The sequence below is a fragment of the Diabrotica virgifera genome, chromosome 3, assembly GCF_917563875.1.
Source record: "Diabrotica virgifera virgifera chromosome 3, PGI_DIABVI_V3a".
Classification (NCBI taxonomy): domain Eukaryota; kingdom Metazoa; phylum Arthropoda; class Insecta; order Coleoptera; family Chrysomelidae; genus Diabrotica; species Diabrotica virgifera.
In genome coordinates this window covers 45,126,648-45,150,509 of record NC_065445.1, presented here as the reverse complement: position 1 = coordinate 45,150,509, position 23,862 = coordinate 45,126,648, and the positions used below count along the sequence as shown (strand labels likewise).

The 23,862-nt window shown below is 33.1% G+C and overlaps 2 protein-coding genes across 3 annotated transcripts in view; both read left to right on the top strand.

The window, feature by feature from the left end:
• LOC114342938 (testicular acid phosphatase homolog) overlaps positions 1-23,862 on the top strand; it is a 53,397-nt gene that overhangs the window by 18,646 nt on the left and 10,889 nt on the right. Inside the window, exons 1-4 of one of the 2 annotated variants that reach the window (XM_050645092.1) lie at positions 768-874; positions 930-1,057; positions 2,733-2,834; positions 21,662-22,202. In XM_050645092.1, the coding sequence (XP_050501049.1) occupies positions 959-1,057; positions 2,733-2,834; positions 21,662-22,202 (742 nt within the window). In that variant the 5' untranslated portion in view covers positions 768-874; positions 930-958. Of the gene's footprint in view, positions 1-767; positions 875-929; positions 1,058-2,732; positions 2,835-21,661; positions 22,203-23,862 lie in introns of those variants that run through there. The other variant, XM_050645091.1, reaches the window with a different exon arrangement.
• On the top strand, positions 14,026-19,782 carry LOC126881067 (uncharacterized). The gene is made up of 2 exons (XM_050645090.1): positions 14,026-16,035; positions 16,523-19,782. The coding sequence occupies exon 2, from the start codon at positions 18,405-18,407 to the stop codon at positions 19,590-19,592; it is 1,188 nt and encodes a 395-aa protein (XP_050501047.1). The 5' UTR covers positions 14,026-16,035; positions 16,523-18,404; the 3' UTR covers positions 19,593-19,782.

Genomic DNA, 23,862 nt, shown 5'->3' with positions numbered 1-23,862 from the left:
ACTTAAAGAAGAAGAAGAATCGAATGAACTATCTTTTAGTAAAGTCGTCCAAGGAACGGAACTCATAAATATTGGCGATATCATTTTAAAGTCTTCTACTTTAAAATGTATATCTACTTTAAAATGTATAATATACGTCTGAATTGCCAATATAAATGAGTCAGATTAAATAAATTATTAGAAATTTTTTTTTACTTAGCAACAACATTTTTGTTAATTTTGGTATTATTTTGTATTTTGACAACGAAACCCGATTTGGGCTTCGAAACGTTAATAAAATTATTTTTTCAATTTAATTGTGGCTTATTTCCCATCTAAATACATAGTCATAAAAATGCCACAAGGAAGTAGCTTCAGAACATCATTTATATAAATAATTACCATAATGATCTCTAAGTAATTTTGTCAAATGCCTTTGTGAAATTCTTTGATGAATTAAATTTTTTGAAATGAATACAAATAAAATTATGTCATATTTGATAAGATTTTTTTTACTTATTTTGTTAGCGATATGGTAGAAGGATTAATAAAGAAAAATAAGAGGAAAATACTTATAACTAATCAGTAATAAAAAGGGATATTTTAAAGAGTAAAAAAATATGAGTAAAAATATTTTATGACACCCATATTTAAAGGAAAAATTAACTAATATATATTATAACCTTCAATTTATTATTTAAATATTTAAACGTAGCTAATATTTATTTTTCTAAATACTTGAAATCTATTAGTTGACAAAACATTCAAAATTAGGACAAGAACATTTTTTTCCTATTTAGCAACAAACCAGTAAATGTTGATAGTGCTACTGGCAATTATAAATTAAGATATCTATTCTAATTAGTGTTGTCACGTGTGTGTTTTAATAAGGAAGGTAGAAGTAGTTTATCTGTGATGACTTATTGAAAATAAATAAAACAATATTTTAGTTTTTGGAATAGTACTTGGAAAATAAATAATGGCAAACCTATTTCGAATATTATTTTTCGCATATATTGTTTTTTACGAATGTACGAGTGTTTTTATAGATAACAAAAACTTATTAGCAGTTGTTCAGGTAAGTGTAAAGTAGTAAAAAATATGTAGGTATATTAAAAGTTATTAATGTTGAACTTCCTCTTGATTCCCTTATCTTATTTTACTTGGCAAAGAATTATTCCAGTGGTAGGTGAGTTTAGATGTCATCTCTCTGTTATCTAATTCGTTTCCACGCATCTTTTGCTTCCCTATGAAATTACATTAGCCAGTCTAAACGGCATTATTTAAAACCAATTATCAAAAAAATTTGATTTTTATCAAAATATTGACATATCCTTTGAAATGTGGACATATCGAAAAATGCTGAGAATCTCCTGGACAGACCGAATAACCAATGAAGTACTAAGAAGAATAGAGAAGAGCAGGGAGATACTGGATTCAATCAAAATAAGAAAACTGCAATACTTGGGTCATATAACACGTGGGTCACGTTGAGGCTTATTTTTTAATGTGTTTACATAAAAATTTTATGGGGGTTTTGTTCTTTTAAACCCCCCAAATATTTGTGTACGTTCCAATTAAAATATTACTGCGGTACCTACCATTAGATAAACACAGTGTTTTTAAAACTTTTTTGCCTCCTTGTATTTTTTCGAGAAGGCACCTTTTATCGAGATGTGGCTTCTTTTTTAATATGGTTCAAGATATACCTAAAAATATAAATCATAAATCATTTTTCATTATTATTACCAAGTCTCCATAATCGTACAATGTACAAATACGAGTATGTGGTGGATTTGAAAAAATATTCAAAATATCTCGATAAAAACTGACTTTTCGACAAAGTACTAAGAGGCAAAAAAGTCTCAAAAATACTGTGTTTAACTGATGGTACTACAATAATAATTTAATTGGATCGTACACAAAAGTTTGGGGGTTTAAATGAACAAAACCCCCATAAAATTTTTAAGGGGTGTCCAAATTTCACTGTATTTTTTTAAGATGCTACTGCCATAAGAATGCCACATGTCCATTTTCAGTAAAAGATCTCTAATAGTTTTCGATATATTGGAAAAAATCGATTTTCATTTTGTAACTTCAAAGGGCTGTAACTTTTTTGGTGTGCACATTTATACTAAGGTAAGTTAGGTTCGATCGAACTATTTTTGGTTCCAGAATATGTGACTAAATGTATGACCTGTATTTTTGTTACACCCTGTATATGTTATATTTTTAACTGCATTTAAGGACATGGGCGCAAAACGTCGCCTTTTATCAAAAATGTTCAATTTGGTATAAATCTATTCATTTTTTTAGAATCCTGAGAAAACTAATAAATATTTTTGAAAAATTGAAACGCAGAATGAAAGACTATATTATTACTGAAGGCGGAAAGTCCCTGAAAACGTCTATAATGTTTATTTTAATAAGTTACAGGGGTGAAAATAACAGAGCAAATTCGGTGTGGTATTTAATTGCAAATATTTCATTCAAAAGAAAAATTTTATTTATTGTAAGGGACTTTGGGCCCTTGGTAATAAGGTTTATTTCCATTCTGCGTTTAAATTTTTCAAAAATACTTATTAGTTTTCTCAGGATTCGAAAAAAATGAATACATTTAAAATACATTGAAAATTTTGACAGACGTCAAAATTTTGCATTTGGATCCTTTCGCCTTAATAATGCAGTTAATATAAATTAAATATGTAGCTGAAAATATGAATAAATTACATACTTATAACATTTTCTTTCAGATCTTTAGACATGGTCAAAGAACACCTACAGTATTTTATCCAAATGACAAATACGCTAATCCTCGTTATTGGAAGGGCGTAGAAAAGGGTGAATTAACAAATGTAAGTACAAGTGGTTTAGTTTTCTTACACGTTTTCCCTCGAATTCTCCTTTCAAGTATCAAACAGATTTAGAAAGGCAAGAGAAGAGACCCTTTAATAAATTGTTACCTTCATTTTGAGATGTGAAATGTAAAATAATATTGTGACCATAGCGTCAGGCTTTAAAAGTTTTTTTTTAATTTATATATATGTGAAAAAAGTTCAATACTCACAATCATATTTTTAACAATAATAAATAGTTATTTTCTTAACTAGTGCGGAAAGTGATACTTTCACGCACGAGACTGCCGTTGACCCCAACGACGCGATAGCGGATTTCGGGCAAGCAGTCGAGTGCGGGGAAGACACTTTCCGCATGAGTTAGGAACAATATTTTTTCTAGGGCCGTACGTTTGGAAAAAGCCACAAAAAATAGAGTTATATCAAATTTAATTCAGAAGTGAAAATACACAAATTAATTCTTTGACAAGGTTGTCAAAACCAAACTTTCAATATAATGGGTTACCATGGCGACGATATTGGATTCCATGACGACGATTCAAAACCATTGTAATTGTCTACTGATCTGACTTTTAAATATTATGTCAAAATAATTTTATTTAATCGAATTATCAGTAGTAATAGCACAAGAGCTCTAAAATTATCGAATTTTTCCCGAGTGACACTATGACAGTTTTAATTTTAATGTCAAAGTGTCACGAGGGCAAAAATTCGATAACAATTTTAGAGATCGAGTGCAATTCGTTGCGATTATTTCATGAGTAAAACTGTTCAGAACCAAAGTTCTATTGTAATTTATTTATGTATGTGCAAATTAATATAATTAAACATACAGTTGTTATAAATATTTGACGGTTGAAAGTCATCACTTTTATAATTTTTAAAACATTAATTGTCATTAATGTCACTGAATGTATTTTTTCTTAGCAACGAAGGGCATCTGACGTAATATACTTGACGACGGGATATTACCAGTAGTAATTGCACAAGAGCTCTAAAATTCTATATTAATTTTAGAGTTCGAGTGCAATTTGTTGTGATTATTTCATGAATAAAACTGTTCAAAACCAAAATTTTATTGTAATTTATTTATATAAAATTACATGTATAATGTACAGTTTAAGTACTTTATTAGTACAATTAAACACAAAGTTTTTATAAATATTTGACGATTGAAAGTCATCACTTTTATAATTTTTAAAACAATAATTGTCATTAATGTCACTGAATGTATTTTTTCGTAGCAACGAAGGGCATCTGACGTAATATACTTAACGACGGGCAATTATCAAAAATTATAGATTCAATTCAGATTTCTGTAGTTTTCTATTGGTCAGAATCTCCTATGAATGAAATAATCAAAAATTATCGGGTATAATATCACAAGAGAGTGAGAATAAATTGAAAATAATGCGACAGTTTTTCGAAAATTTGTTGGCTGGCAATAGATACGAGAGCCCCCAGGGCTCGAGTGGCTATTGTCCATTGACAACAAATTTGAGTAAAAATGAAGCATTATTTTCTTATTTATTCTTACTGTCATGTGGTATTCGTAAGATTATTTTTTAATACGTATGTTATGGATATTTTCATAAATGTGACAGTTGTCAAAACTAGGAAACTGGTTGCAATTAAACAGAAACAATCTACTTAAAATAATTCTATCGGAAATTTTCTACAGTAGATAATTCTCAGTATAATTTTAATTTGATTGGACAGAATTAAACACGTGATCAAATATCTTACTATACGATTGAAAGTTAAAATCATCAAAAAATAATCAGATTAATTTTCATTTCTGTAGCTTTCTATTGGTCAGACTTTCCTATGAATGAAATAATCGCGCTAATTTCATTAAAACATGAACACAATAAGATAAATTTCAAATAAATGAGTAAATAATATCTAAATATTAGTTTATTGCATGTATTATAATATATTATATTGCCATATTACAAGGTATTTTACTTTCACGCACGCCGTGCGGAAAGTGCAACTTTCGGAAACGAAATGCGTGCCTGAAAGTTAATCTTTTAGCACGACCGTAGAAAAAAAAATATTGTGAGTATTGACCTGACCTTTTTTATTATATCTATACATCATGCGCTCACACTTGCAACCTTTTCATCATTTTTTTTCTATTATCTTTTTTTTTGCTGGATAGCTTTGGCGATAGGATGTCTGACTTTCAACGCAGAAGACCGGGGCTCGGATCACAGCACCAGAAGATAACATCTCGACATTTTTAAAAAGGTTTCCAGGCTCCTGTTGGCTCCTAAATAAAATGATTATCTTGAGTAAGACCAGTCTGTCCTGTTAGTTTCTTTTTACACCGTAGGCTCTAGATATAGTAGACTACCATGCCATAATACCAAAACCGCGTTAGCTGTATAAAAGAGAGACTATTATTTTATTGTAACAGGTTTTTAAGATATTTTGACACAATATATAAATAATACTGTGTCGTAGATTAAATAAAACGTATTATTTAATCTACTTTAAAAAAAACTCAAAGTTTCATCCTAATAAAAATATTTACACATATTTTTAACAGATATTTAATTGAAAATTGATTGGACAATTTTCCTGGTAACACCTCCATGAGTTCTAAAAATTGCAAGCCAGATGGACGCTGAAGTGAAGAAGACAAGAGGGAATTCTAAAACTTGCAATTTACAACCCCGTCTGTTCAGCGTGATAAATTGCAACGAACAATGTACTTAAGTTACTCAAAGGAGTAATACTAATATAAAAAAAAATGTATACCATCTTTATTCAGTTGCAATTCGAAGCCAAAACTGTCTTAATTTTTACTTAGTTCAGAGATCGCAACCAGCATTCTTATCGACGATTTCACCACTTTTTAGTGACTCTTCAGAGAATGCGTAGTTTCTCTGTCTCTGTCCTAAGTTGAAATTTTCGACTCTATTAGTCCCCGCATTGCAACTGACGTGATGGTAGTAGGTGCTGTAACGATGAGTGATACTCATCGTCACTTTATAATATGCATTTCAAAATATTTATTAGGAAAAGCAACTCCCAATAAGTATACAACCAAATATACTTCAGCGTGTAGTAGGTATTGCCTAGATTTTTACTATTTGGATGATGTTTGTAACTTTTGGGGAAATTCAAGTTTTATAAGTTGGTTCGCCTGGCGATGCCGGCATCCGGCTGGCGTGTTGGTCATTTCGGCAACCGCAGCGGTCCGGCACTTAGTTTTCGGCTTTTGATAAGGCAACAGTTCAATCTCCGCCGGTGGCCATTGCATAAGAAATAGAAATTTGGTTGACATATTAATTTATAAGAAGAGTAATTTACGTTGGAGGAAGTTTTGTTTTGGTTTTGTAGTGTGGAGTGTTTCAAGAGAAGAGTTTTTATTTTTCAACTCCGTTTTTGGAAAGCAATGGGTATGTATGAATGTCACATAGCACATAGCTATGGTTTTTCATTTCTTTTCCGTGAAAAAAAAAAGGTAACTGTCTAAATCATTTCTAATACCATGTTTAGATTAGATTGAAAACATTGCTATTCTTCAGTTATCACAGTTTCAATATCTACTTCTAATCTACGTTCTACAGATCAAAAAAATTCCAAGAATTACATTTTCACTCCACAAGTTTGAAATCAATGATAAGCTAATTCTCTCCTTTAAATAAATCCAGAGTGTAATCTTTGATTGCAAGATCCCCATTTACTTGTCTAAATACTTTCTTATATTCGTTTAAAAAGCTGTTTCCATTCAAGGATAATCAAGGTCAATGAACTTTAAGCATGGACATCAAACTTCAATTTTTACTTAGATTTTTTCTCTGTCAAGTTCTGATAAGGTGATACACCTTTTTGTAGAGGCCCTGTTTCATATATGCTCAAGGCCAACCAGCTGATCAAGGTTTGTTTTTTAGCCACTGGTGGAGAAGGAGAAGTAGAAGATTAAGTCAAGTCACAGCTTTTGTTTTTTTTGGAAATGGAATAAAATAATTTTGGGAAATTTTGGGCGATTTTGTTACTTTTATGGAATATATGTTGATTTGCCAGTCATAGAAGCGTACCTCCTTGTGGATGACAGTACCCCCCCAGGTTTGGGGAAGATTGGAGGATAACTTGGATCTCCAACCATTCATCTAGCAGGATTTTGGAGAAGAAACCAGCTCTCACTTGTAGAAGCAACAGGTTTTATAGTAAAATTTACGTTTTCAATTTTTGTTCAATAATATCTTTCAACTTTAATAGTTTTAATAACTTTGAAATAAATAACTTTAATAATAATATAAACTCACTTTGCTAAAATTTAATAACTGTCTAATATTTAATATTTTTCAACAAATTTTACCTTTCACCGCTCACATCATTCATTTAAAATAATCTGAAGGTTATAAATCATCGTGTAAAGGTGTTGTATACAATATCTAGGTGTTTATTCCCTTATTTCATAACCTTTATTTCAGTTATTAGATATTGTACTCAGGTTTATCACTTTAGGTCAGATACGGAATTGTCAGCCAATATTGTGATCAATATCAATATAATATTTTTGTTTAGGTAAATAACTTGTAATTTCAAATAACTGTCTTGGTATAATTAATTAAATTTTTGTGTTTTATTTTTTTTTTTGTAAATCTCAGTGTCGACAGGAGCGTATCCTTCTAGTACAACAGGTACTAGTTAGCTAGTGTATAAATTTGTATATATAGGGGTTATAGGTATTTTTTTTTTCATTAAATTGGTTGGTTGTACATACTTATATGTTTTATTATCCTACCTTTTAATAGTATTAGTTAGGTACAGCAATATAGGTCACGTGGAGAGCAATATATTCTATTCTTTCCTGGCGCTCAACACTACTTCTGAATATCTTCTTGGTCAATAGTTCTTTTCTTGTCATTACTCCTTACATTAATTTATTTTCTTTATCATTCAAGTATTTCAGTAGGTACCGTCTTACTAGGGCATGCAAATACGGCCTGATCCTTCCCTGAGCCCTACTGTTTAGTCTCTTCAATTTCCAGCTAGCCTATTTTGAGGAAACTTCCATAAATAAGTAATTACCCTTTAAAGCAATATCTATTCTGCCACAACACAACCTCGTTTCGTTACAATTGGCGCCCAACGTGGGGCCCAGTTTTCAGTAAGACAGTACCTTTTATTTTGTTGCTTATTGTAAATTTTTCTAGTAAGTATCTTTCTGGTCCATTGTTGTATATTTTGTAAGTATATAGAGATATTTTTGGTTTCTTTTTGTACGTTACTTGAAACAATAAACTAGTGCACTTATATTGCTGTATTGGTACTATTTTAATTTATTTAAAATAATAATTGTAAATCTTGAGTAGGATAATATTTGAATAGGTATATTGGTTGACATTTCGGTCTGGTCGGTTTGGTGATACCTGGACATTTATTTTGAAAAATTTTGAATGATTTATTTTTTTTTGATATCTAGGTACATTACTACTTTTGATTTAGGTGCAGCCGTAATATACTTTAGTTTTGCTAAGTTATTGCACTCTATACCTATATATAACTTATAAAGATTTCATTTTTTTTACATATACATTTTCACTTAAAACATTTATTTAAATTATTTTAAATATCTACCCCAAATATATATCTCGGTTATATTTGGTTTGTCGGTTTATTCGTTCATTAGTTTAGCAGCTCGTTTAGTAGATTGTCGGTTAATTGGTCGTTAGTTTGTTGGATCGGGTTCGGTTTGTCGTTGTTGGGTTGGGTTCGGTTTGTCGTTGTTGGGTTGGGTTTATTGTTACTAATTCTTTCCCTATCACCATGTGTACCTTTCAGCCAGAACATTTGTTAGTTAGGGAGTTGGACTATGAGCTGAGGATAAGGGAAATAGAGGTTGAAGAAGCCGCTAAATGTGATAGAAAACGCAGTCTATTGCGTGGTGCTCTTAAACAGGAGCAAGGAAACAGGAGTTTCCGTCAAATTTCAGCTGCAGCTATTCCTTTCCTGGAACAACAACAGGGAATAAATGAGACCATCGAGGATCTTACTCAAAAGATATCCACTTTTAGAGGGACTGTCCATGATAGCATGTATTCTAGGTACATTTCACGTCTTGCTCATATCTCTGGTCGTGTCCACTTACTATGTTGCTCAGATGAGGAGCAACAACTTTACAAACGCTCTATGTCCATTAAGATTCTCAGTCTAGAAGGTGAACTCGATTCTCGAGTAAATCCTATAGCCACGTCCACCCCTGTTTCTTCGGTTCAAGCCGCTAATTCCTTATTACATCCCAAGCCTGTTCAGGTACATAAATGGGGAGTTTCGTTTTCTGGTGAAGGTCACTATGACCAAGTTATTTCATTTTTGGATAGGGTGGAATGTCTTCGGATTTCAAGAGGTGTGAGTGAGGAGGATCTTTTTGCAGCTTCTGCTGAATTATTTACAGGCCATGCTTTTACGTGGTTTATGAACAACCGTGGTAGCTTTACCACTTGGACTGGTTTGGCTCAGAAACTAAAATCCGATTTTCTGCCTTATTCTTTCCAAACTGATCTCTTAGACGAAATCAAGAACCGCAAGCAGAAACCGGGAGAATCAGTGACTATGTTTATTAACACTATGTTGGGTATGTGTAGTCGTTTAGATACTCCTTTAACAGATAATGCAAAAATTAAGATAATTCTAAAATGTTTGCTACCTTTTTACCATGCCCAATTGGCACTTGTTGATATATCCACTATCGAAGACCTGACAGATAAGTGTAAACGGTTAGAAGAAACTCTATCCTGGTCTTTTCATCCTCCTACAACATCTAATCCTGGTGCTGGATTTACCTCTCACTCCTCGAGAAATCGTTCTTGGCAATCTAGACCCCATACACCGAATGTGTCTGTGACTACTTCTTCTTTTTCTTGCTGGAATTGTCGGGAAGCTAATCACGCATTTCGTGATTGTACCAGACCCTAAACGCGGATTTTTTGCCACGGTTGTGGTAGAGACAACACATTAAAACGTAACTGTTTTAAGTGTTCGGGAAACGAGCATGCAGAGGCTCGTACCCTGAGCGTTCCTCAAACAGCAGCCCCATCAGGGAATATGACCGCAGCTGTAGACGAAGCTTCAGGTCCAATACCTGCCAGCAGCTCGAACACACCCTCTCAGGAAGGAAGAAACACTTCCAACCGGAGGCCAGCACGCAAACCGAAATCAGGGAAAAAGTAATTGTTAGTAACACTTCAGTTGACTCGTACGGTTCGCTTGATCGTAGATTATCCCCTCCAGTCTTAAACTGGAATTTTAGTAATAAGCATAATCAAGACAAGGAAACAGTTCCAAATTCTATACCAGGTTGTACGTTTGTAAATAATAATAATATGTCTATGTTAATACCAGATAATTTTGAAAATAAATCAGATATTTTGGATTTTGATATAAATTCGTTATTAGTTAGGAAACATAATGATAACCGACCTTATCTTGAAATTGAAATTTTAGGACAATCTTGTTTAGCTCTATTAGATAGTGGTTCTAACATTTCTTTAATAGGTTCGAATTCGCTGAAATTGTTAGAAAACACGGATATTAATGTTATGCCTATTTCTTCTCTGCAAGTCTCTACTGCGGATGGTGCTATCCAGTCAATTACAGGTAAATTTGACACAGAAATCGTAGTTGCCAATATTCGGAAAATAATTACATTTAATGTTATCCCTTCAATTAAAAATTCTATAATTCTTGGCATGGATTTCTTAAATGCATTTAATAGTACATTAAACTGTTCAGATTTTTCGTTGTTTATATCTTCCTTTAATGTCGCAACTGTAAGTGCCATTCGTGAGTTCTCTAGTTTGTCTAGCTTAGAACAAAACCAGTTAGAGAATATTATCTCTAAATTTTCTTCTATATCTTCCAAAGATAAATTAGGCCGTACACATTTAATATCTCATACTATCGAAGTGAACACTTCAACTCCGTTTAGACAATATCAATATCCCATACCTCAGGCATGGCAAGCAGATTTAGGGAAAGAAATTGATACGATGCTCTCTCTAAACATTATCGAACATTCGAATTCTTCTTATTGTTCGCCGTTATGGATGACAAAGAAGAAGGATGGATCATTCCGAGTATGCTTCGATGGTCGCAAACTTAATAGTATCACTACTAATCGAGATGCTTATCCCATCCCTCGGATAGATATAATTCTGAGCAAACTTCAGAATGCCAAATATATCTCTTCGATCGATTTATCCAAAGCCTTCTTACAAATTCCGTTAAGCGAAGAGAGTAAGAAGTATACTGCTTTCGCTGTCAGTGGTAAAGGGTTATTTCAATTTGTCACAATGCCTTTCGGTCTAGTTTCAGCTCCGCAAACAATGTGTCGTTTAATGGACTTGGTTATTGGTCCCCAACTCGAACCATTCGTATTCTATTATTTAGATGACATCATAGTTGTTACTCCTGATTTTTCTTCACATATTGAAATATTGGAGAAATTATTTTCACGCCTTAAAGAGGCTAATCTCACTGTTAATTTAGAGAAATGTAATTTTTGTCGTCCTAATTTGAAATTTCTAGGATATGTTGTTGATCATCAAGGTTTGAGAACAGACCCTGATAAAGTAACCGCTATTAAGGACTTCCCCATTCCTAAAACTACTACACAATTACGTAGGATCTTGGGCATGTGTGGTTACTATCGTCGATTTGTGCCTTCTTATTCTACTTTATTATCACCCCTTACTGACCTCCTTAAGAATAGAAAAAAGGGCCAGACTATCACCTGGACTCCTGAAGCCGATGATGCTTTTCATCGCATTAAGGAAGCTCTTACCAGTGCTCCGGTCATGACTTCACCTGATTTCAGTGAACACTTCTATCTCATGACAGATTGTTCAAATACCGCTTCAGGTGGTGTACTCTTTCAGATGAAAGATGGTTCTGAACACCCCATAGCCTATACTAGTAAGAAGCTTAATAAGGCTCAGAAAAATTACTCCACTACAGAGCGTGAACTCCTTGCTATTATTCATGGCTTGGAGGCTTTCCGTTACTATTTAGAAGGTCGTAAGTGCACCCTTATTACTGACCACAGTTCATTATTGTGGATGCATTCTATGCGTAACCCCTCCCAACGTTTGTCTCGATGGATTTGTAAGTTGTCAGCCTTTGATTATAATATCGTCCATCGTAAAGCAAATGGTGTTGTAGTAGCTGATGCTTTGTCTCGAACATTTGATGTCAATCTTCTTGACTTATCCACTTTAGTTCCGGATGCATGGTATCAGAAAATGTTGGAAAAAGTTACTCAAACACCTGATCAGTATCCTGATTTTAAAGTAGAAAATAATATCCTTTATAAGCATGTCGTTAGTTCAGTGGAAGCTTTGTCTAATATGTCTGATTGGAAGATTGTTGTCCCAACAGCAAACCGGGATGAAATTCTTCGTACATTTCATGATAATGTGACATCTGGTCATTTTGGTTCTTATAAAACATTTAGTAGGATAGCAGAATTATATTATTGGCCTGGCATGCGCAACTATATTAAGAAATATATATCTAGATGCAAAGTTTGTGCTACTTGCAAGCCAAGTACTATGCCACAAGCTGGATTAGTGGGTACTTTTAGGAACATTGACTTCCCATGGCAGATGATATCCATGGATCTGATTGGACCATATCCTCGTAGCTACAATGGCTATACCTATTGTTTGGTGGTTGTGGACTACTTTACAAAATTTCCACTAGTTTTTCCTCTTCGGAATGCCACTGTCCCTGCCATTGTGAAATATTTGGAGGAACAAGTCTTTTTGTTGTTTGGTGTTCCCCAAATTGTGTCTTGTGACAATGGTCCTCAATTTGTGTCTAAGGCTTTTAAAGACCTTCTAACTAAATACAAAGTTCAGAGGATCTTTTATAATGCTGCATACCATCCGCAAGCTAATCATAGTGAGCGAGTGAACCGCAGTATTGTAACAGCCCTTAGATCATACACATATCCAGATCACAGAGCTTGGGACCAGTATATTCACTCAATAGCTCAAGCCATAAGAACTTCGGTCCATGAAGTTACTCAATGTTCTCCAGCTTATTTAAATTTTGGTAGAAATATTGCTTTGTCTGGTGATTATTTTGGTTTAATTTCAGACAATTCCACAAATCTCCCTCAGATCTCTGAGAAGCTTCATCGTTTAGATGATATTCAGACTTTGCCTCCAATATTTGCAGACATCAGGAAGAAGTTAAAATCTTCTTACCTTAAGTCACAGAGTCAATACAATTTGAGGAAAAGAGATTTGCGATTCTTTGTTGGTGATCGGGTATTAAAACGTAATTTTGTTAAGTCAAGTAAAGGTGATGCTATTTCTGCCAAATTTTGTCAGAAATATGTCCCATGTGTTGTCAGTAAAGTAATCTCTCCTTTAATATATGAATTAAAAGATAGTTCGTCCAACAAGAAACTTGGTCGATTTCACATAAAGGACTTACTACCAGATAATACTGTCAACGACTTAGCATCTTCGTCATCAGAAGAAGAAGATTAACTTAACAGTTTTGATCAAGTTAATTCCTCTTTCTAAATTTCAGAAATACTCGATTGTTCAATGAATAGGTTAATGCTTGGATTTTGATTTTAGTCACCAGATAGGGACTCTATGTTTTATCTATTATAGTAATCTTTCTAGCTTTCCATATTCTATATATCTGAGATGTCATTAGATTATTATTGAGATTTAGCTTAGTTTGGCTTAATATTGAACTGGTATGGAACTGTTAACACCTTGTATGTGATTATGCTTATATATGTCATCACTTGTATATTAGTGTATCTACATAATAGGTTTAGATTAGGATTATCTCGTTTTGTATTTGATTTTGTAGTTTCTACTGGAAAGTTATTTCAATGCTTAGCATGATTCCTTGGTACATTAGCTTGTTTTTGTCTAAAGAAGTCATTGTGATATTTGTTTGGGTAAATGCAATTTTAGTATACAGTGTGATTCAAAAGTTATACTGCATGTGTCCAAATTTTGATAAAGTTAATTGAGATTAAATTTATGATAAACACTATGAAACCATTTCATTATTTATTGTAGTGAACATTTCTGAGGAAAGTGGTTTGCCTAGCTTGGCTATGCAAATACGTGGGTTCGAGACTTGTTGCTTATCGACTGTGCACCTGATAGGAAGCAGATTTCATTGCTCACAGTTGCCAAGCCTACCTCAATTAGTTCAGATGCTGAATCTTTATGATAGAATGTTTAATCATCATTTTAATCATGTATTGGGCATTCTTATTTGATTTTCAGTTTACATTCATTCTGAAGAGACTTAGTCTTAACTTGTATGTTTATCTATTCTTAAGTTTACTATTTTATTATTCTGATAATGATGGTAACTTCTTTGATATATTGAAATATTGTAGCTTTTGTATTCACTGGGGGATTATTTTGTTCAAGCATCATCTTTCCGAGGAACTAAATTTTTTCTGGTTCATATGTACCTTAGGGTCAGGATCAATATCCTGTTCTTTGTGAGTAACTAGGGAACATTTTCTTAATCTGCAGTTTCTTTAGAAATTGATTTACTTGTTCTCTAGTATTTACATAATTGGTTTTATTTATAAGAGTTATTAATATGTGACTTCTTGAATTCTTTCATGAGAGATGACTTCAAAATATTGGTTAGCTTCTTCTGGCCATTCTTATCAATCTGTTGTAGCTATAGCTATAGTTAGAGAGTCCCAGAGTAAGCTGACTTCTGTTAGGTCAACTATTCAATTAGTCACCCTTAGATAGATCTTCTATTGAATCTGATACAAATCTGATGATCAGTTGAGTTAGGTTCATGGTAACAAATATGTAATCATTATTAGCACATTTAGCGCTAAGTTGTAGCATTGCTCAATTAAATCTGCCTGATTGTTCCACCTTGGATATGCTTCCCTATAAATCTGTTGTCCACTGTCGGATCAATTTAGGATAAACGTCTTGCTACAATAAATTTTCCCCTTTCTTGTTAATGACTCTTATATGTAGGTTAGGTTATCAGGTCTATTTTTTTTTGCATGTTGAGAATTGGCTACGAAATTTTTACTGATTGTTCACTTTGGATATGCTCTATTTAAATCTGTTGTCCATCGATAGAACAATTTGTACTACTCGTGCCATTCGACATTTTTGTAGTAGAATTTATCTGAATTATGAAATTTAGCAAAGGGTTATAATAGACCTTAACTAAGTATGTTGGTACCATATGAGATATATCGGGCATTAATTCATCTCCATTTACATGACTCATAATTTGCGGTTAGGTATGATCGATCGAGTCAGCTGTAAGTGTGAGTAAGTTAGTCGTCGTATAGGTTATATTGAGTTTGTATTCGAATATTGTTGTTAGGGTGTTCTTGTTGACTATAATTTGGGGTTTTATTTAAATCTACTAAATCAACTTGAACACAATTTGGTCTTTTTGGGTATATGTCACAGAGGACTGGTACTATGAGTTTGGACGGTGTCCAACGATAGGTTAGTTTATAGTAGTGTAGTATTCATAGGTTCTTGATATATTTTAGATATTTGTTTTCTTCACGGCTGTGTTGGATCCCACAGCGTGTGATTTTTCTCTGTGGATATTTGTATGGAGTATCTATATGGGTATATATATGTGTGTATATATATGTATATATATGTATGTGTGTGTGTATATATATATATATATATGTGTATATAATAAAAAAAAATTGTTCATAAGATCAATTTTTTTTTCTTACAAGTAATGGGGGAATGTAACGATGAGTGATACTCATCGTCACTTTATAATATGCATTTCAAAATATTTATTAGGAAAAGCAACTCCCAATAAGTATACAACCAAATATACTTCAGCGTGTAGTAGGTATTGCCTAGATTTTTACTATTTGGATGATGTTTGTAACTTTTGGGGAAATTCAAGTTTTATAAGTTGGTTCGCCTGGCGATGCCGGCATCCGGCTGGCGTGTTGGTCATTTCGGCAACCGCAGTGGTCCGGCACTTAGTTTTCGGCTTTTGATAAGGCAACAGTTCAATCTCCGCCGGTGGCCATTGCATAAGAAATAGAAATTTGGTTGACATATTAATTTATAAGAAGAGTAATTTACGTTGGAGGAAGTTTTGTTTTGGTTTTGTAGTGTGGAGTGTTTCAAGAGAAGAGTTTTTATTTTTCAACTCCGTTTTTGGAAAGCAATGGGTATGTATGAATGTCACATAGCTATGGTTTTTCATTTCTTTTCCGTGAAAAAAAAAGGTAACTGTCTAAATCATTTCTAATACCATGTTTAGATTAGATTGAAAACATTGCTATTCTTCAGTTATCACAGTTTCAATATCTACTTCTAATCTACGTTCTACAGATCAAAAAAATTCCAAGAATTACATTTTCACTCCACAAGTTTGAAATCAATGATAAGCTAATTCTCTCCTTTAAATAAATCCAGAGTGTAATCTTTGATTGCAAGATCCCCATTTACTTGTCTAAATACTTTCTTATATTCGTTTAAAAAGCTGTTTCCATTCAAGGATAATCAAGGTCAATGAACTTTAAGCATGGACATCAAACTTCAATTTTTACTTAGATTTTTTCTCTGTCAAGTTCTGATAAGGTGATACACCTTTTTGTAGAGGCCCTGTTTCATATATGCTCAAGGCCAACCAGCTGATCAAGGTTTGTTTTTTAGCCACTGGTGGAGAAGGAGAAGTAGAAGATTAAGTCAAGTCACAGCTTTTGTTTTTTTTGGAAATGGAATAAAATAATTTTGGGAAATTTTGGGCGATTTTGTTACTTTTATGGAATATATGTTGATTTGCCAGTCATAGAAGCGTACCTCCTTGTGGATGACAGTACCCCCCCAGGTTTGGGGAAGATTGGAGGATAACTTGGATCTCCAACCATTCATCTAGCAGGATTTTGGAGAAGAAACCAGCTCTCACTTGTAGAAGCAACAGGTTTTATAGTAAAATTTACGTTTTCAATTTTTGTTCAATAATATCTTTCAACTTTAATAGTTTTAATAACTTTGAAATAAATAACTTTAATAATAATATAAACTCACTTTGCTAAAATTTAATAACTGTCTAATATTTAATATTTTTCAACAAATTTTACCTTTCACCGCTCACATCATTCATTTAAAATAATCTGAAGGTTATAAATCATCGTGTAAAGGTGTTGTATACAATATCTAGGTGTTTATTCCCTTATTTCATAACCTTTATTTCAGTTATTAGATATTGTACTCAGGTTTATCACTTTAGGTCAGATACGGAATTGTCAGCCAATATTGTGATCAATATCAATATAATATTTTTGTTTAGGTAAATAACTTGTAATTTCAAATAACTGTCTTGGTATAATTAATTAAATTTTTGTGTTTTATTTTTTTTTTTGTAAATCTCAGTGTCGACAGGAGCGTATCCTTCTAGTACAACAGGTACTAGTTAGCTAGTGTATAAATTTGTATATATAGGGGTTATAGGTATTTTTTTTTCATTAAATTGGTTGGTTGTACATACTTATATGTTTTATTATCCTACCTTTTAATAGTATTAGTTAGGTACAGCAATATAGGTCACGTGGAGAGCAATATATTCTATTCTTTCCTGGCGCTCAACACTACTTCTGAATATCTTCTTGGTCAATAGTTCTTTTCTTGTCATTACTCCTTACATTAATTTATTTTCTTTATCATTCAAGTATTTCAGTAGGTACCGTCTTACTAGGGCATGCAAATACGGCCTGATCCTTCCCTGAGCCCTACTGTTTAGTCTCTTCAATTTCCAGCTAGCCTATTTTGAGGAAACTTCCATAAATAAGTAATTACCCTTTAAAGCAATATCTATTCTGCCACAACACAACCTCGTTTCGTTACAATTGGCGCCCAACGTGGGGCCCAGTTTTCAGTAAGACAGTACCTTTTATTTTGTTGCTTATTGTAAATTTTTCTAGTAAGTATCTTTCTGGTCCATTGTTGTATATTTTGTAAGTATATAGAGATATTTTTGGTTTCTTTTTGTACGTTACTTGAAACAATAAACTAGTGCACTTATATTGCTGTATTGGTACTATTTTAATTTATTTAAAATAATAATTGTAAATCTTGAGTAGGATAATATTTGAATAGGTATATTGGTTGACATTTCGGTCTGGTCGGTTTGGTGATACCTGGACATTTATTTTGAAAAATTTTGAATGATTTATTTTTTTTTTGATATCTAGGTACATTACTACTTTTGATTTAGGTGCAGCCGTAATATACTTTAGTTTTGCTAAGTTATTGCACTCTATACCTATATATAACTTATAAAGATTTCATTTTTTTTACATATACATTTTCACTTAAAACATTTATTTAAATTATTTTAAATATCTACCCCAAATATATATCTCGGTTATATTTGGTTTGTCGGTTTATTCGTTCATTAGTTTAGCAGCTCGTTTAGTAGATTGTCGGTTAATTGGTCGTTAGTTTGTTGGATCGGGTTCGGTTTGTCGTTGTTGGGTTGGGTTCGGTTTGTCGTTGTTGGGTTGGGTTTATTGTTACTAATTCTTTCCCTATCACCATGTGTACCTTTCAGCCAGAACATTTGTTAGTTAGGGAGTTGGACTATGAGCTGAGGATAAGGGAAATAGAGGTTGAAGAAGCCGCTAAATGTGATAGAAAACGCAGTCTATTGCGTGGTGCTCTTAAACAGGAGCAAGGAAACAGGAGTTTCCGTCAAATTTCAGCTGCAGCTATTCCTTTCCTGGAACAACAACAGGGAATAAATGAGACCATCGAGGATCTTACTCAAAAGATATCCACTTTTAGAGGGACTGTCCATGATAGCATGTATTCTAGGTACATTTCACGTCTTGCTCATATCTCTGGTCGTGTCCACTTACTATGTTGCTCAGATGAGGAGCAACAACTTTACAAACGCTCTATGTCCATTAAGATTCTCAGTCTAGAAGGTGAACTCGATTCTCGAGTAAATCCTATAGCCACGTCCACCCCTGTTTCTTCGGTTCAAGCCGCTAATTCCTTATTACATCCCAAGCCTGTTCAGGTACATAAATGGGGAGTTTCGTTTTCTGGTGAAGGTCACTATGACCAAGTTATTTCATTTTTGGATAGGGTGGAATGTCTTCGGATTTCAAGAGGTGTGAGTGAGGAGGATCTTTTTGCAGCTTCTGCTGAATTATTTACAGGCCATGCTTTTACGTGGTTTATGAACAACCGTGGTAGCTTTACCACTTGGACTGGTTTGGCTCAGAAACTAAAATCCGATTTTCTGCCTTATTCTTTCCAAACTGATCTCTTAGACGAAATCAAGAACCGCAAGCAGAAACCGGGAGAATCAGTGACTATGTTTATTAACACTATGTTGGGTATGTGTAGTCGTTTAGATACTCCTTTAACAGATAATGCAAAAATTAAGATAATTCTAAAATGTTTGCTACCTTTTTACCATGCCCAATTGGCACTTGTTGATATATCCACTATCGAAGACCTGACAGATAAGTGTAAACGGTTAGAAGAAACTCTATCCTGGTCTTTTCATCCTCCTACAACATCTAATCCTGGTGCTGGATTTACCTCTCACTCCTCGAGAAATCGTTCTTGGCAATCTAGACCCCATACACCGAATGTGTCTGTGACTACTTCTTCTTTTTCTTGCTGGAATTGTCGGGAAGCTAATCACGCATTTCGTGATTGTACCAGACCCCAAACGCGGATTTTTTGCCACGGTGTTGTATACAATATCTAGGTGTTTATTCCCTTATTTCATAACCTTTATTTCAGTTATTAGATATTGTACTCAGGTTTATCACTTTAGGTCAGATACGGAATTGTCAGCCAATATTGTGATCAATATCAATATAATATTTTTGTTTAGGTAAATAACTTGTAATTTCAAATAACTGTCTTGGTATAATTAATTAAATTTTTGTGTTTTATTTTTTTTTCTGTAAATCTCAGTGTCGACAGGAGCGTATCCTTCTAGTACAACAGGTACTAGTTAGCTAGTGTATAAATTTGTATATATAGGGGTTATAGGTATTTTTTTTTTCATTAAATTGGTTGGTTGTATATACTTATATGTTTTATTATCCTACCTTTTAATAGTATTAGTTAGGTATAGCAATATAGGTCACGTGGAGAGCAATATATTCTATTCTTTCCTGGCGCTCAACACTACTTCTGAATATCTTCTTGGTCAATAGTTCTTTTCTTGTCATTACTCCTTACATTAATTTATTTTCTTTATCATTCAAGTATTTCAGTAGGTACCGTCTTACTAGGGCATGCAAATACGGCCTGATCCTTCCCTGAGCCCTACTGTTTAGTCTCTTCAATTTCCAGCTAGCCTATTTTGAGGAAACTTCCATAAATAAGTAATTACCCTTTAAAGCAATATCTATTCTGCCACAACACAACCTCGTTTCGTTACAGTGCGTAGCGACATCTGCTAAATTAAAGTCAAAGTTTTTATCCTAATAAAAATATTTAAGAATATTTTTAAAAGATATTTAATTAAAAACTTATTGGACCATTTTCCTGATAACACCTCCATGGCTTCTAAAAATTGCAAGTCAGATGGATGCTGCAAAGAAGACGCGGTAATTGTCTGAAAAAGCTATCTTCTTTCGCTCTTCTCTGGGAAGCGAATTTTTTGAAGAACCACTAAAAAGTGGTGAAATCGTCGATAAGGGTGCTGATTGCGCTCTCTGAACTAAGTAAAAATTAAGACAGTTTTGGCTTCGCATTGCAACTGAATAAAGATGGTGTACATTTTTTTTATATTAGTATTACTCCTTTGAGTAACATAAGTCCATTTTTCGTTGGAATTTACCACGCTGAACAGACGGGGTCGTAAATTGCAAGTTTTAAAATTCCCTCTGGTCTTCTTCGCTTCGGCGTCCATCTGGTTTGCACTTTTTAGAACCCATGAAGGTGTTATCAGGAAAATGGTCCAATAAGTTCTCAATTAAATATCTTTTTTCTACAACCGTGTTAAAAATGCAATTTTTAGCACTGCATACGAGCGTTAAAATGTTACTTTAAGGCAATAGTGCTTTAAAATTTTTATGGCACTGCAATTCGTATTGACCGTATAGACAATTTTGATGTAATGTCAAAAAAATATAAAAATGGAATGTCAGTCAAGTTCAAGTAAAAGTTTTTGTAGATATTGTCCTGTAATTACGTTGTGCGTAGTAATGCGTGTTAAAAAGTACATTTTTAAGGCACTCATGTGAATTGCAGAAATCGCTACCGCTCATTCTGCAAACTTTGCAAACTCTGCGCATTCTGCAAACGTGTACTTTTAACACTTATATCATAAATAACTATTAAGATTATTTTTAAATATTTTTATTAGGATGAAAACTTTTACTTTTATTTAGCAGATGCCGCTATGCACCTACTACGATCACGCCAATTGCAATGCGGGGACTAATAGAGTCGTAAATTTCAACTTAGGGCAGAGACATAGAGAACCTATGCATTCTCTGAAGCACCACTAAAAGTGGTGAAATCGTCCATAAGATTGCTGGTTGCGCTCTCTGAACTACTCGTAAGTAAAAATTAAGACAGTTGCAGACTTCGCATTGCAACTGAATAAAAATGGTATAATTTTTATTTTAATCTACTTTTGTTAATTATTTATTATTTTTTTCAATCTTCGCGCAACACTTTTGTTAAGAAAACTTAGCAGTGCTTAGCATGAAGGGAATTATTCATATTTGTTTTACAAATTTCAAAATCATGTATAATTTTTTTTTAATTAAATAAAGTAATATATTTATAAACTAATAATTTTAAATATAATTACAGGAGGGCAAAAAACAACAATACGACTTAGGAAAATTTACTCGAAAAAGATATCAAGGATGGTTATCTACACGATACGATAACAAAGAATTTTATGCACAAACGACAGATTACGACAGAACCCAAATGTCAGCTCTTGCAAATATATATGGTCTATTTCCTGCAAAAAACGATCAAGTATGGTATCCTTTAACAAACTGGCAACCCATTCCTATCCATGTAGCGGATCTCAAGGTTCTTGCACCATTTCCTCCTACATCTTGTGTTGGGTACTACAGTGCGAAGGCCAACTACCTGTCAAGTAAAGAATCGTTAGCCCTTGATGCAAAGTATTTTTATGTATATGAATATCTAAATAAGAAAATTGCTGCTAACATAACTTCGTATGCCCAGATTCATCCTGTATATGACTCTCTGGAATTAGAGCAGCAGGCTGGTCTGAAACTACCAGAATGGGCTACGATGGTATTTCCGCAACCTCTGAAATATTTGACTACTCTGTTCTTTGATGCTTCATCGCATACTAGAAAACTGCAAAGACTTAGTAAGTAACTTTATTGCAAAAACCGGGTGTACCAATCAAACTGTATTTTTTTTTCAAAGTTCGCATCACCCTGTTGAATATTGTAGCATTTTTATAAAATACTGAAATTAAAACCCAACTATAGCCTCATGTTTTCTCAATATTTTCTTTTTCGATTCGTTCGCTTATGTCGGACTATAAAATAGCTACTTTGACAACTAACCACGTTTTTCATCAGCATGACAAACTTTAAGGGGTAATTCTGCATGAAAAGATAATGAAAGTTTGTGTTCGTATAATTCCTGTACATTTATTTTAACACTTGACATTTCTGCAAATAATGAGTCTTTAAATTTCGTTATCATTTTAGACAGAGTTTCAAAAGATATGCATCACCTAAAAAGTATGGTCATTTTCATAGTTGATTTTTTCGTGAACAAATTAACGCATTCCGGTATTTTTTTATTACTTTAGATTTTTTTTGGTATTTACAGAGTGGTCAAAGGTTTGCTAAAACTTCTTTTTTGAAGTTATACCGAGTGAAAGAAAAAAATATTTCTCTTATGTTAAGTTTGAGACATCATGTATGGACCAAGAGCTAGCAACGTAGCAACGTCAGAAAAAAAAATCATTTTAGGACGGCTGATTCTTTCATATATTGTTCCATATGCTTCCTCGAACACCGTACCGGCCATCTGGCTACTGATACAGGTTGCGTTCATTACTGCGCAGCACACTTGTACAGGTAAACATATCGAATTTAAAATTATTGTAAAACGAAAATTGTTTTTGTCATTACTTTTTAAACATTATTAGAAATATGAACTGTAATTGCCAGACATTTCTGTGGTTTAAAAAGTAACGACAAAAAAATTTTTCGTCCTAAAATAACTCAATATACAGGGTGATTGATGAGTGCAATAAAGCTCAGTAGATCCGCTATAGTAATAGATAGCAATAAAAGTTAATAATAAAAATGGTGGCCAACTTTCAGCTTCACATTACGAAATTAGTCAGATTGTTGCAGGTTGTTCGATAACATAGTGGCCGACCAAACTTATGTTTTTTTTAAATGGAACACCCTATATTTTATTTTATATTCGAAATCCTCTTAACTTTCCCATCACAAAAATATAAAGGTTTGTTATGTTATGTAGGGCTTTTACAAAGTTATTACCAATTTTTTATGAAAACGTAACACGTTCAGCTCCCTGTATAAATAAAAGCAAGCAAAACAGCGATGGTTTATTGGTGCCATATTTTTTTGTTGATTGTGAAAATTTCTAAGAATTGTTGATGTTGCTAATTTTCCTTATATCGAATACAGGGTGAGTCAAAACGCAAGTACATTCTTTTCTCAGAAATTTTAAATGGAACACCCTGTATTTTATATTACTATCGAAAAATATCATTACCGTACTTTAATTTTTGTATAATATTTCTTATGCCTAAATTTGTCAGTTTTCGAGATATTTTCATTTTTCAGAACAAGTTATTAATTAGGGTGTTCTATTTAAAATTACTGTGAAAATAATGTACTTGCGTTTTGACTCACCCTGTATTCGATATAACGAAAATTAGCAATGTCAACCATTTTTATAAATTTTGACAATCAAAAAAAAATATGGCACCAATAAACCATTGCTGTTGTGTTGATTTTTATTTATATAAGGAACTGAAC